At 35.9% G+C, this 14994-nt stretch overlaps 3 protein-coding genes and 1 long non-coding RNA gene across 6 annotated transcripts in view; 3 read left to right on the top strand and 1 right to left on the bottom strand.

Moving 5' to 3' along the window:
• LOC120336656 (uncharacterized) overlaps positions 1–14994 on the top strand; it is a 90887-nt gene that overhangs the window by 75130 nt on the left and 763 nt on the right. The window lies entirely within an intron of this gene.
• On the top strand, positions 938–4401 carry LOC120338036 (uncharacterized). The gene is made up of 4 exons (XM_039405961.2): positions 938–1189; positions 1479–1574; positions 1686–1909; positions 2564–4401. Exons 1-4 carry the CDS (start codon positions 979–981, stop codon positions 2744–2746), a joined length of 714 nt encoding a protein of 237 aa, XP_039261895.2. The 5' UTR covers positions 938–978; the 3' UTR covers positions 2747–4401.
• Positions 6430–8932, top strand: LOC120337875 (uncharacterized). 3 transcript variants are annotated; one of them, XM_039405778.2, is made up of 5 exons: positions 6430–6679; positions 6869–6937; positions 7489–7693; positions 8281–8501; positions 8808–8932. In XM_039405778.2, the coding sequence occupies exons 1-4, from the start codon at positions 6661–6663 to the stop codon at positions 8492–8494; spliced, it is 507 nt and encodes a 168-aa protein (XP_039261712.2). In that variant the 5' UTR covers positions 6430–6660; the 3' UTR covers positions 8495–8501; positions 8808–8932. The 3 variants fall into 3 exon arrangements, with proteins under 3 accessions (XP_039261712.2, XP_039261711.2, XP_039261710.2); XM_039405777.2 differs by having other exon boundaries at positions 6431–6679; positions 8592–8932; XM_039405776.2 differs by having other exon boundaries at positions 6448–6679; positions 8281–8932.
• Positions 8770–11036, bottom strand: LOC120337876 (SOSS complex subunit B1-like). Its single transcript, XM_039405780.2, has 3 exons — positions 10783–11036; positions 9847–10058; positions 8770–9402 (listed from the first exon to the last, which is right to left on the bottom strand). The coding sequence occupies exons 2-3, from the start codon at positions 9952–9954 to the stop codon at positions 9049–9051; spliced, it is 462 nt and encodes a 153-aa protein (XP_039261714.1). The 5' UTR covers positions 9955–10058; positions 10783–11036; the 3' UTR covers positions 8770–9048.

Here is a 14994-nt window from a genome sequence, read left to right as displayed (position 1 = left end):
CGAGGAAAGAAGGGATTGTCGATACCATTAATTTGATCATAGAGATATGCAATATATATCAAATATTACATGATTTTATTTCATTAGTATCAGAAAAAACAGACATGCGAGAATGCGACCTACGTAATACAAAGCGTTAGGATGCCTTAGGCATGTGAATGTTTATTACCATTAGTTGATTTAATACCATTAGTTATTTATATTGAACCAGTAAAATTCAAGTCACACGATGTGAAGATTAATGATTAAAACGGTAAATCGCTTGATTTTCCCGATTTCATTTGATTTATTTCTAGAGTTGATCGTAACATATTTGTTAAGGGTTGGAGTATAACCTTAATATTAAACCTAATCTGCTACGATTTGAAATGAATTGAGTTTAGAATTTGAATCCAACTTTGACCTAAGGGGAGAGTATGGTAATTTAGGAGTTCGGATACCATATATATAGTTACATTGCGATTTCCCTATTATGTGTATGAGCGCTTTGATTGCTATGCTCGTCCATGGGAATCCTGCTGTAAACGTCCCAGGTGATGGGACGGGACAGTCATAAATTGGTATGAGATGGAATGAGACAGAAAAATATGTTTCATGGACAAGCCTGTTAATAAACGTTTTTGAATAAACTATCGTAAAACTGGTTAACACCGTGTAAACGAAAAAAAAAATTATGGAAACGCCCGAGGTAACCATATATATATTAGAAGGAAGTTTTTCTAAGCGAAAATACCGGTTTCGTAAATTCCGTGAGGTGCGTTTAACATAGCAATTTCTGTAACTTTCCACAAACACTCAGTGAACGTGCTCGCCAGTGTATTCAGGCATTTACTATATATATATATTGTAAAATTGTATGTAGCTCTGGTTAGCTTGTGTATATACAAATTAAACCACTTTTTGCGTATATTCAGGCATGAACAATCATAATTGAAAGTATTTTCTTGACTTTATAAATTTTGTATAGACTTAATCGCGATGAATAGATGTACTCGTATACTTCTGTTGCTCTCAGCTATTTGGCAGTTTAGCGATGCCACAAAAACACATCTCTGTCAGCAAATAAGCGAACTGTTTGCGTCCGAATGCGAAGATATGTCAAAGCCTGGAGAACCAGCTGTAATGAAGGCGCTACATGATTCTTCTGTGAAAGCGGACTTTGAAATTATCAATGAAGATCTAGCAGAAAGTATGAATTCATTAATACTTATAATCTAGTAATGCAAACTAAGTTATACAGGATTTAGTTTTGCTGAATTTTTCAGTTTTTCAGTTTTAAAGAAACAATTTTCCATCATGTAAACGTGCCGATCGTTGTTGGCAAGAAATTTCGCTACAGACAGACTATAGACTCTATGCAGTGGGCCCGGTGATAGGTCCAAATATTTGAGCAATTCTTCCTTGCATGGAAAGCTTTTTCCCGGTTATTAGTATCCAATATTGCTTATGTGTATCTAATTTATATGGAATTCTAATAGGAATTACATTTCTGGAAAACAAACTGATCAATATGGAGGAGAGGTTTGGAAAATTGTTGAACAAAAAAGTCAATGAATCGGAAACTATCACTCGAGGTTGGCTAAAATTCAATACTATTTTTTTTTTTTCAAGTAAATGACTTTTTTATCATATATTTTATAATTGACTAATTGCTTTTTTATTTGCGAATAATTTACTTACCATAGATACGTGTCCTGTGCGGTACGAGGAAAAGTGCTATCGTGCGATCTTGCACGAAAAGCAAGATGTAGATTATGAGGAGGGGAAAAATCTATGCCATAAAATAGGATGGAAGCTGGCTAATGTTTATTCAATAGAACATTTTGAAAAATTGAAAAAATATCTTCTCACTCTTGTTGAACCGACAAATTATGTCACTGTATGGGTTGCAATGAGATGGGATCACAGAGTATGTTATTTTATAATTATTTTTATAAATCTTTAACACAACATACTATTTAGGATTTTGTGTTAAACGTTTTTAATAGCCGGGTCCCAATGCAATTACCGAGGTGATTTCAATTCCCAACCCACACCCTCGTGTATGATATATATATTTATTGAATTGCGGCAAGCTATGTCGAACACATGGCTGAGTAATACCTTCCTTCTATCAATCACTTGCCAGTCTTAATCAAGAGTAAATTTATGACAATGATAATATTTTGGCGCTCTAGAAGTGTGTGTACCAATATGGATGTAACTAATTTTCTTCGGCTACTTAACATCAAGTTGTGTAAAGGGACTGAATCCTACGGACAGGGGGTATATTCACTTGGCTAACACAGATAGTCCCCGAACTCGTAGTAGAACTGAAATAAAGAAAATCGGAAAAAATTATGGACTAACCCTAACCTGGTACACACACTATACGGGAGTACCAATATTTTTATATATATATTATAGATGTAGATATGATACGGCTTGTTATTTAAGATTTAATTAAAATAAATGTTAGAATTGTAAATTCACAATATCACGTAGTATTCATAGTTTTACTCAATCTGTTTTTTATGACTTGTGAGTAACCCGCAATTATTAGGCTGTTTTGTTTGTATTATAGAGAAGGTATGTCATTTTGTCTAATGGCGCAATTGCTGAAGATCTACCGACTCTGACAGGATATCCGATTACAAATAATGCAACAATGAACCTCTACATAGATAATTCAACCGATGCTGGGTCCATCGGTCTGATGAATTATGATCAGTATTTTATGAGAAGAGGAGCATTGTGCGAAGTGTAAAGCTGTGTTTTGCAAGAGCTTGTAACATTCCTACTGAAGCCATTTGGTGGCGAAAATTAATAATTTGATATAAAGATTTTGCTAACTAGAAACGGTTTTTGTGTATTCTCTACAAGTGCTCAGACTATTTCTTGTGTAATTGAATGCTTTGTATTCGACAGTAAATTCTTTTTTTATTGTGTTTCCTAAACTTTTTCCAATTGTCTCTGCCCCTTACGTAAAGCTGCTTTCACACGCATAAGTCGATTTTTTAATTTCACAGTTATATATATAAAAACTCAAGTTGAGTGCCACAATCGAAATTAAGCAGCATAATAATGGTAGGCTATCTTCGTGAAGAATTAGAAGTAGATAAACGCAACAACGTCATCCGCTTAGATAACATTAAGCTGTTCAAGTTCTTTAACACTATCTTGGTTAAAATCGTAAATTTATCATCTTGTACTGCGTTCACCAATCAACAGCCAACATGTTTTATAGCTTAACATGTACACCAAGTATAAAAACTCGAATGTGTTTGTTGTAAGGTTTCAAATGCAGACGAATTGAATTCAGAAATGTAATTTGAGTCATGTCGAGACTATTAGGAAAAAATGAAATCATGTAGGACATGTTACTACGAACACGTAAAAAATGATAACGAATACTTTACAACTTCAGCTGTTGTGATTTATCTATAGACCAATGGCATATTCTCAAAATACCATCCGGGAAACGATTAAAAGGCGTAAGATTTCTATATATATGTTTGTTTCAACTAGCAAAAAGTGAATAAAAAATATAATGAAATATATAGATCAATAAACCTCATACAAATATATGCTCTTAACTTTGTCGGAATCTACATGCACATAATTCATTCAAAACAGCATCGAATCACACTTGTTTTTGAATGGGTATGTACCTAGAAATACAACCAGGCCGATAAGCTGGGATATTTGTTAGCTTCCTAGTCATTGTATTAGTATTTATTTACGGTCATAATCATGCTATTTTAAGATAAACTTGAAGTCGAAATTTTGTTACTCCCGAAGTATGTGAACCAAGATGGCGGACACCGGAACGTAGTATGTGTACCAGGTTAGGGTTAGGCCATAATTGCAGTGGCGTAGCAACGCAAAATGCCGTCGTAAAATCTGATTACCGTGTTTCCCCGAAAATATGACCTAGTCATTAACTCGAATTTTTTTTACCTATTCGATATAGCAAGAAATCTCTCCTACACGTTTTAAATGTTTGGTAATTTATGCTTTGTAGTTATTTGGAATAAAAACGTGTTATTTATAAGTAAATGGATATCAGTTTTCATATTTTGTATATTTGAAAATCTCGTAATTCTTTACCTTGAAGTTTTTGATAAATGGAAAAACATGACATCCCCCGAAAATAAGCTTTAGTGTTATTTTTCGGAAGATAATTGAAATTGGACCCAGTCCTATTTTCGGGGAAACACGGTGAAATCCCTTCTATCTACCACAGACAGATGGTAAAGGTGGCAGTTGACTCGATGACTTGACGGTTCTTCCCTGTCTCCTCGCGAAAGTGAAATAAACTGAAAATTAACCTAACTACCAAAGCTAAAAGCTAAATTGATTGAACAATGCAATAGCTTACAAGTTACAACCGTCATAATGACTTCAACAGCATGAGTATCACAAATACCACATAGTCAGTCACATCTAAGAAAAGTTGCAAATTAGTTTAGTTCGACTTGGATGCTTAACTTGTGTAATTTTATGGCTTCACTTAGATCAGTGTTAACTTAGCTCGTTTAAGTCTGAGTCTCTCTGGGAATAAATTAATGTGATTGTCTTTGTTCTTGAAATGTTTCGTGCTAAGCGTTAGGAATACGCTCGCCACAGCACCTCTGATTACTCTGCGTGGGTTCGCAGGTTCGAATCTCATGAAGGGATGGTTATGTGCGAGAGGATTGCTCCACTCCTCGCCGCCGTAGGGTGGTTCACGTAAACGCTGGTCGGTTACGGCTTCCTCCACCACCAAGTCCATGCTTCCGAAAACAAATAACTAACTAATTCCATAGTTCGGGCTAGTCCCCGAACTCGTAATAGAACTAAAATAAGGAAAATTGGTATAAAATTATGGCCTAACCCTAACCATATATACATGCTACGTTTCGGTGTCCGCAATCTTGGTTCATATACTTCGGGAATACCGGTACCGAAATTTTTAATATTTACCGATGTGAAATTGATTTAATAATTTGTATGCATGTATGTTTATTCGTCTCGTAAAAGCGAATTAGTAATTAAAAATACTGAAGACGGAATGTATGCACAAGACCATACTGGCCTAAAACACGAATGTGCGGCATACACATATATGTATAAATCAGGGTGGTCCAAGGTTGTCGCCTTCGCAGGCCACAAAATTATATTTGCATTGTTCGCGGACCACAATAGCGTCAGAAATATGTAAACAACAAACACTTTTATTGTGCAAACGATTGATCATTGTTTTTCATTTATCAAGCTAAATCATACAAAATACGCCAGAAAAATCACTGAAACATCCAAAAGTTTAGCCATATCTACTTTTAATGTTTTTACCAAATGTATATTAAGGTACAGGACAGTGATTACTAATTTTTCTGAAATATTAGAGGCATTTTTTGTAATACTGTTTAGGCTGGTTGCAAAACATCACCGGAACGAATTATATTCTTAGGCCATAACATTAGTATTTAGTTGTCATATTTAGGTATTTTAACTATTGGAATATATTCCCAACCAAATATATACAAAGCAAGTGAACAATTTGGACTACCCAATCACACTCAATTCAACTTCGCTAGTTGCTTCAGTCATTTCAGTGACATTAGTGATGTAGCAAGATGTCGAAAAGATTTTCTGTTATTTATATGACGAAACAAGACCAAATGCGATTTTTTGATTACCTTTCAGCAAATGCGACGCGGGCCACGGATAATGACGCTGCGGGTCACATGTGACCCGCGGAGCTGGGTTTGGACCACCCTGGTATAAAATATAATAAGGTAAATCAAATACGTATAATATGCTCGTTTTACAGACAGTTGTGCAAAGAGGGTGGGTGGGTGTGATAACAGAGGTAAGGGTGGAGTATATTAAACTATTCGTACAAAGGAGTTTGTAAGACAAAACAACATCTATAAATAGAGACCCTACACAACATGAAACAGACTGCATGTAAATATAGTAATAAAATTAAGAATTTGGATGTAAGTACAACACCATTAGGTGATGATACCACATACTATGAATCGGCGGAATGGTCAAGTTTGAAGGGTGTATACATATATGGTATGCACCACTCAAGGGTGATAGTGTTAGATGTTGTCTATGGCTGTTCTGGCAAAGATGTGACCCTACAAGTTATGGTGAAATGTGATTATGTTATGTATCAAATTACTCACTCTTCTAAGGTTTTTTCTAATTCTGGATTCAGCCAAAAGCGATGAAGTTTTGAAAAAAAATTAATAAAAATCATATTTCCACAAAACTTATTATGGTTGTATTTTGGCCAGAAGAGAAAGGTAGGTATAAAAGTACAGTGTGCTCGGAAATAATAAGTATATAAAAATATAAAAAGAAGCCATTTTACCATGTCCTGGGTTTTCCAAAGTAAATTAAAATATTAGAATAATATGGTATCCTGGGATGAACTGAAGAAAAAGTTAGATTTGGTGAATTCGGTTCGGAATATTCAACTAAAAAAAGATTTGCCAAGCCTTAGTTTAGACCCCGACGTACTTTTTCAAAACCAAAAGTGGAATTAGGCTTTCGAAATCGGATATCGAAACATTTTTCTGACTCCACGAACCGGATTATTGGCGGGTTTTCCCCTGCAATCACTTAGGTTTGTGGAACGAGTACCGGTAGCTGAGGATAAAGACGGGGTTACTGAATCTGTGAATTATGATATCCAGAGAGGAAGGCAAGTTATTTTGTTCTATGAAATACTTTTCACACGCAACAACATTGTAGAGAAGACTAACTTTGCTACAATTGACCTCAAAACCTATACAAAGCAGAGACAAAGAAAACAGCTCAGATGATTTATGATCTGATGGTGACGTAATCAAAGCATAGGTACTGCCTAATGCTGTAAGTTATTTTTTTATAGATTTGGTGGCTAGATTGACGAATCAAAATCACAAAAGAACAGGAGCTGGATGCAAAAAATGTGGTTATCGTAAGTAAATTTCTGAACTTTATCTACAGATGATATAAACATGATTTCAAAACTAATGTCTGAATGTAAAGTGTTTGTTTGGTATTAAATTTGCTAATATTGACTTAAGTTATCTATAATGAACGACATATCACCTTTATCATTGGGAGAGGAAGGCTGGTAAGATGGCTCAATCATACTGCACACCATGATCTATCTTCCATAGTCTCATATAGGGTTACTTGGTTAATTGTTTCAGTCTTGATGAAGCCGTATCCAGTGGTAACTTGAATCACCCTAGAAGAGTCCAGCAATCCCTCTTACATACTAATGATCCCGCACATGATTTGAACCTCAGAGGCGGGATGGCAAGTGTACTTCTAATGCTTAGCATGATGCACCACCCGCCTCACCTGTTTGAAGAACTTCGAGAATGAAAGAATTGTATGCACAGATTTCTCAAAAATATCAAAAAAAAAATATACCCATTCTACAATTTTCCTCCCATTTTAAATGTAAATGTTGAGTTGATAAAATGGCAATTGCTTACTAATTTTAGTTTATATCCTCAGCTGGACATTTGACATTCGAATGTCGTAACTTTGTCAAAGTGGATGCTGCCAAAGATGTTGTTCTTGATGTGAGCAGTACAAGCTCAGATTCATCATCAAGTGATGAGTTGAAACCGACATTTTCCAGGGAAGAACAAAGTAGCTCCCACAAACATAAAAAGCATAAGAAGAGAAAGAAGAAATTGAAAAGCCAAAAAAATAAATCGTATGTTTTATGTCACTGTAATAAAATTAGTGGATGTCCTTTATCTGTTGAATGCCAATCAACAGAATTAAAATCAGATTAGCACATGATGGTATGCATTTGTATATTGAAATATCCTTGTCACTACATAGCTAATTATTCCCATCAATATGATGTGCAAAAGCATTGTTGCATAGACCCCCATGTTGTTGATTCGGCTCCACGCTTTTAGAGTTTCTTTCAGAAATGTTGACTGCTTATCATCATTAGCAATAAGAACTCAGTTCATGACCCCAGTTCCAACAGAACATGCTTAAACCCAATCATTCAGAACAGATGTTCATGACTTTTCACACTATCAATATTATCCTTCTATGGCTCACATCTAGTGTATATGTGTCAGTGTTCTTGTATTTTCTGAAGTACATAAATACATAGCTTTAAGACATCAAGAACACTCTGGTAAGGAAAGTTGTGAAATTTTATTACATAGGACAATGACATGAAATCATGAACAGTTTATTTTCACCACCAGACTGTCATATAGTGTTTCAAAGTGAAGTACGTGCAGAAATAATAAGCCTGATATATACATCAATATGTTTTAGATCGCACACATCATCAAGTGAGGATGATAGTGATTCTGATAAACGAACAAAATCATCACACAAAAAGCGAAAAAAGAAGAATAGCAGAAAAGAAGAGACTGGAAAGCAGAAAAAAAAGAAGAGAAAGAAAGAAAGTCGCAAAAGAACACACCATGAAAAAGACAAGGGTGTTGACCTCGATCATAAAAGGCAGAGAAGAAGTTCGTCTGACTAACACACTGGTAATTTCAAGCAAGAATATACGATTCAAGCTGTCTATATGGGTCACTGCATCAATGTTGTAAATTGTGTTTTTCAATTCATTTGCACAGCCGTGACTCTACCCTGCAACACGAAGTTGAGACTGTATCTATATGAATCTAATCACAAGAAATCTCAGTGCACCGCCTATCTAAAGCTATATTTTTTTGTTGCCCATTGACAAGCTAGTCTCGCATCAGAATAGAATCCTCTGCACCGTTGCTTTCTGTATGCCTCATAGCCAAAATACACAATGAGATATTTTTTATTTTCAATGCAATTCTTAGCTGACAACCATGGAAGAGAGAGGCCATTAATGCAAGTTGTATGAAGTTCTGCAGTCAACTAAAGACTACATGATGAATCAGATATGTGACATATAAAAGTAATAAATAAAAGGCAACTAACTATATAGTACTTGTGGATGTTTTTTTCAAACACAGTTTTTACTAAGCTGTCCTGTTTGACCCTTCCGCATTTTCCATGCTTAATGCTTTCGTACTGGCGCTCAATGCCATAGACTACATGTCAAGTCTTTCCATGCTTTGCAGGTTTCCCTCCAAGTCTTGGATCTGTGGGTCCTTGATTAACTTTGTCTTTTGCTTGCTGAATCCATTCAGGATTTGGTTCACTCAGATCTGGTACTTCATTAAATAACATACAAAATTCACCGGTTTTTATGAGTGTACCACCTTTACCCATATACAATGTAAGGCAACCCTTGAATAAAGTTCCATAGCCCCTGGTTAGTTGTAATATATCCCCTGGTTGAACATAGTTCCCATCTTCTCCCCAAATAGAAATATTAATACTGCCAGTTTTATCTGCAACTTTACAGGACCTCACTTCATTTCCATCTTTTGTTTTGTATGGGTTGTTGACCTTTATATAAACAAAAATGTATGTGTTTACATTATAATATTTTTGCCGCAAGTTACTTATAGAAAGTTTTATTTGATACTTCCTTTTTAATTTGAACAGCTCATTATTTAGTCCGTCAATAAGTGCTTACATACAGACAAGGGGTAAGTCACCATACGACCAGTAAAGAGGATCAATGACGATCGGGTTTTTCTCATTTAGATGAATATTCTCCCCGATGTTTTGAAAATAATAATCATATATAAATGGTGAGAACAATTGAGTATTATTTGAAATAAAGATAGCTGAATGGTTTCATTGAAAATGAGCAGTGCCACATATATATTTGTCCACAGCATAAAAAAGAAACCAGACAGGAATTATATGCTTCAATAAATAGATAGAATTGTGTGTGATGTGGCCCAACTATTCTTGACCATAGAATATTTCAGTTTTGAATCATACCTGTAAAACCATGATCTTCATTTTCAAACTTTTCATTCCTGGTCTCACATCTTTTATATATGTAAAACCACCGGTCTTTGGATCATCTGAATGTCCCTGGTGATACATTCTTCTTACTTAGATATTTATCGATTTTGAAGAATAACTTGAGCATTGAGCACACCAGCATATAAAATGTAACTCCACGCAAGAACGACAATGGCAAACAAAATCTGTAAAATAATACAAATAAACTATAGATCGGGGTGAATTTATTTTCAGTTTCTTCATGACAAAAAAAGTAAAAATGAACATGTACCTTCTTTTCTTTATTGGGAATTGAATCAAATAGGGAAAAACTGCTTGATAAATATTTCAAGTTTAAATTTAAAAATTCTGAAAATATTCTTAAAAAAAAAAATTAAGCAAGCTCTCATTTTATTTATACAAGTTAGGAACACAGAAATTTATCCTACATGTTTTTCCTGTTAGTAAAAGAAATTTTGATACAACAATGTTATGAAAATATAATTGGGGCAAGAGGGGGTACATAGTAACTGTAGTATCAGAGTATAGTCTTCTTTATTCGTGCTACAATATCCTTGCATTATTTAGATCCACTGGCACAAAGATAGTGGAATAGGAAGTTAGTCTGACCTAATCCCAACTGCAGATATGGTGTCGGCCTATTATGATAATAGTAATTGCTCTCTGCTACAATAAATACTGAAGTATTCATTTATTATTATTATATATTTATTATTTCCTCTCCCCTGGATAAATATGTAAATCCTATCCTAAGTAAACAATGGCATCCACCCATCTATACTATACCTGTACACAGATCCTCGATACATGAAGATTGAAGGGATATGTAGAAACTAAGCTATTAGGTATGTTTAAATGCCATGTTTTTACAATAGAATTATACTACAAAGCTAATATGAAGATACAAACCAAATTTTGTGAATATGTCACCCAGCGACGATTGAAGATCATATCTGAGGAGTGAAAAAATGCAGGAATGTTTTAACGTTAATCCTTGTATATTTATTTCCCTTTTTGTAATATAAGAGTTGAAATAAGCTACTGTGCCATGAATATCTGTAACTAAATGCAGGTCCACCTAAAAAAAAACATTTCCAGGTTTAGAGGTTACAGGCAAATCAGTGAACAGTGAGCTAAACACTAGTCTGATTATGAGTATACTTGATTATATTTAGGTATCAATTTACGATGTATTTCCATACTGAGATGGTCGACGATAAAATAAAAGAGATTGAAGTGAGCGATTCAAACCGAATATTGAAAATGCCTGAACGCTAAACCCCAGCAACGAAGTTTACTAGATAAAACACAGTTTTCACTACAGCGAAAACATGTTGAGCTTCGACAACCCTTAACCTTCGAAAATTTCTTGTTTTTACATATTTATCCCGGGGATGAGAATAGGATTTATGTATTTATCTCTTGGGAGAGGAAAGCCGATAAGGCGGCCTAATCATATGGCAAACCACGGCCTCTCGTCTGGTTACCAGCCCATGCCAGGTATGAGATTGGTTAGCCAGTTTTTGTTCTTAGGATAGGATTTACATATTTATCCCGGGGGAGAAGAAAACCGATAAGACGGCTTATACATATATAGCGATCCACGGCCTCTCGTCCGGTTACCATTCCAAGTCGGGTATGGGATTAGTTATATTGTTTGTTTTCGGAATCATGGACTTGGTGGTGGAGGAAGCCGTAATCGACCAGCGGTTACGTGAACCACCCAACGACGGCGAGGAGTCCAGCAATCCTCTCGCACATAACCATCCCTGCATGGGATTCAAACCTGCGAACCCACGCAGAGTAATTAGAGGTGCCGTGGCGAGCATATTCCTAACGCTTAGCCCGTTGAGCCACACCGCCGCGCCGCGATAGAAAAACTTAACCGACCAGCAGTTACATGAACCACCCTACCAGGCCGTGAGACGAGGCCCTGAAAAACGCCTAGAAATGAGTTTCATATGCACATCTAAACTATTTAAATTCTTTAATTTGGTATGAAAATGAATATAGTGAACGCATTACAGCTTGTTCCGCAATCCTGATGCGAAATTAAATATTAGGGGTTTCCCAGAAAATCAATAACCATAGGTTTACAACAACACAGCATAAGAACTATGCAATTCAAGAGCCCTGCTGCACATTGACACAAATGTATTTCTGTGACGTAAAATCAGACTTCCTCAGACAAGCAGTTTACAATTAGTTTTTTCAGTTTTGGTAGTCGTGTATTTGAAACAAAGGAATATTATTTATAGAAACAGGACCTCTGACACTAACAGATGTCTGAAAAAAAAATAATAAACAATATTTGTTAAATTAACTTCCTTCCTCTGAATTGCTTCCGAAATCCTCACTCTCAAACATCGACTTTTCTTCTATAAATGTACTGTCGTCGATACAAAAATCTGTGCAATTTGGGTTGTTTTTGGCACACGTGCATAAATTATTTTGACACCTAATTTTCTTACACTTGCAGTTTGCCAACTCAAGAACTGATTTTGGTGGTTTGAAGTAGAACCATCAATTTACCCCGCAAACACCATCATGGTCAATGGGTGGGAAAGTAATTGACCTTGTTTCTAGACGACCGTGATGAAGTCCTGCCTGGTAATTTGCCCTCGAACATTCTTCTTCAGTGAATCACTGTTGGGTGGAGAGTATAATCCATATGTTTGCCAGTTTTGTAAAGACTTTATGGGAGTTGACCTCATGGTCGTATCGCTCGCTCTCGTCAATACCAAAGCTATTTTATTTGTGTTATGTTTTTTTTCGTATTGATGACTGTTTGTTTTTGGTTGACAAAATAATTAATCTCTCTCTTGCCTTGGTATCATTTACATTCTTCCTATCTTCTTCATACAGTGAACAAACAAATTCCTCAGCTTTATTTATCTCGTTAACCTCAGAAGATCTTCATAGTTGAGAGAAAAAAATGAATTGAAAAACTCAATGAAGTTCTCCAACATCAGTTTGATGAGCAGTTTCAATTGCAGAAAAGTGCCATTAAAGTATTTCAATATGAATAGCCTATCTAAGCTTTCTGCAACTGTTATCTACTCATATACCTTTTCGGACAATTTCATTCTTACAGGTATTGCGCTGATAGCACCACGGATTAGCGCCCGCGTTTGTCAACATTGTCGTTTTCTTTTGTAGTGCAGTATCTATAATGAGAAAAAATTTGGATCAGCATGATTGTAAAAATACCATTAAATACTGACTGACTAATACTTCCCATACATAATTCATTTTGTCCGATGTACTACAATCCTGCAATATTTCTACACTACACCGAATCTCGATAAATCACACAGTTCGAAATGCCCGGTATATTTTTAAAATGTTCGAGGGTGCAAAGATACGCGGATGCAAATGTCTATGGGTCTGCGGGTGATAAAATCTGTAGGTAGGAATGTATGGGGTGCAGATGTCTGTGGGTGCAAATGTCGGTGGATCCAAATGTATGTAGGTACAAATGTCTTGGGTGCAATTCACGGGTTCAAATGTAAGTGGGTGCAAATGTGGAACATTTGCAAGTTTGCACCCATATGCATTTGCACCCGCAATTATTGGACACGTAGTGGACCTATGTATCTTTTCAATATTATGTTGTCGTTATTCTTTGACACGTTTTTGGACACCTAGTGGTTTTCTCTTTGATTACTGGACCAATTGCTCTGAAATTTTCGGTGGTTACAGATAAAAAAAATTTCTTCAGAGGGCTATTATTTTTATTTATTTCGAATATTTCTGTTAGCTCTGTGAAAATTTTTTTTGTTTGCCATGACGACACCGAACGTTCTGCGGACGCATGATCACGTGCCATCGAACGTCGGTGTGAAGGCGGATTCTGAAAATAATTGCTACGCAAAAATTGTAAGTTTTTTTGAGGTTACCGGTGATGCTAAAGCAGGGTAGTCCGACTCGTGGCCCGCGGTAACGGTATGGCCCGCCGAGGAGTTTCGAGTGGCCCGCGCTGTATTTTCGAAATTAAATAAAAATAAAATTGAGTAAAACTTTTATTTTTCGAGTGATGTAGTTAATATGAAGATTTGATACAAACAATTTGTTCATTTTCCTGAAATGCGCTCTGCTAGCCCTTTCAAACGAGCCATGAGTGTCATCACCAACTGGAAGATATAGATACATAAATAGTAGCTCACACACTTGGGCAGAATGGCAGTTATATTGTCCTCATAATTTGGCAGCATGTACTCGTACAAGCAAGTTTTTTCACAGATGAACCATGTTAAATCCCCTGTGAGATCACTAATTTCTGACAGTCATATGGAAAATTCGCTTCACATTGCTAAATCGTCCTTTTCAGCGAATATTGACAAACTTGTTAGCGAAAAACAGTGTCAAACTTCACACTAAAATGTCTACGTGTAGAAAAAACTTTGTTGACTTTAGAGTATCTTCGTTTTTTTATTGTTCTTATTATTGAGAAAGTTTGGTGCGAGGGTTTTGTTTGTTTTTCATTAACTTTTGGTCAGTGTAGCAAAACTAGAACATAATTACCATGTTAAGTGGCCCGCGCAATTATTAGTAAACTAAGTGGGGCCGGTCGGCCAAAAGGTTGGCCGACCCTGTGCTAAAGGTACGGTAAACCGTACTGCACTGCTTCGCTTGGTGTGAATATATTTCTAGACTGTGGTATATGCTGTTATAATACTGTACCGTGATAAATCGAATTAGTTGGTCTTGCAAAGAAGAAGAATCTGACATTACAGGTATATTGGTATGTTAACGTACCGTACCGCATGTGAATATCTAGAAGAGATTTTTTTAATTTTGTTCCAATAATGAAGAAGGGGATGACACGGATTATTTAGTATTTCAATTCCTGTTGCAATTGAATGGAGAAGAATAGATCATTGTCACGGGACATGTGAAATGGGAGGCAGACAACTCGACTACACATGGGCAACTCACCAGAGACAACTTGACTACAGCTAGGCATGGTGAACTTAATATAGTTCGCTCACGCTTTTTTCGCTTTGTTTATTTATGTTAGACCAATGACATTAAACAACATGATAGGCAACTCTGACGTCACTCCATAAGACTAAAGGCGAAAGATTGTATTTCATGATACGCTCCAATGCACATATTTCT

Source organism: Styela clava, chromosome 10 (assembly GCF_964204865.1).
Source record: "Styela clava chromosome 10, kaStyClav1.hap1.2, whole genome shotgun sequence".
Taxonomy (NCBI): Eukaryota; Metazoa; Chordata; class Ascidiacea; order Stolidobranchia; family Styelidae; genus Styela; species Styela clava.
The sequence above is the reverse complement of the archived record's forward strand: the minus strand, read 5'-3'. Positions and strand labels throughout refer to the sequence as shown.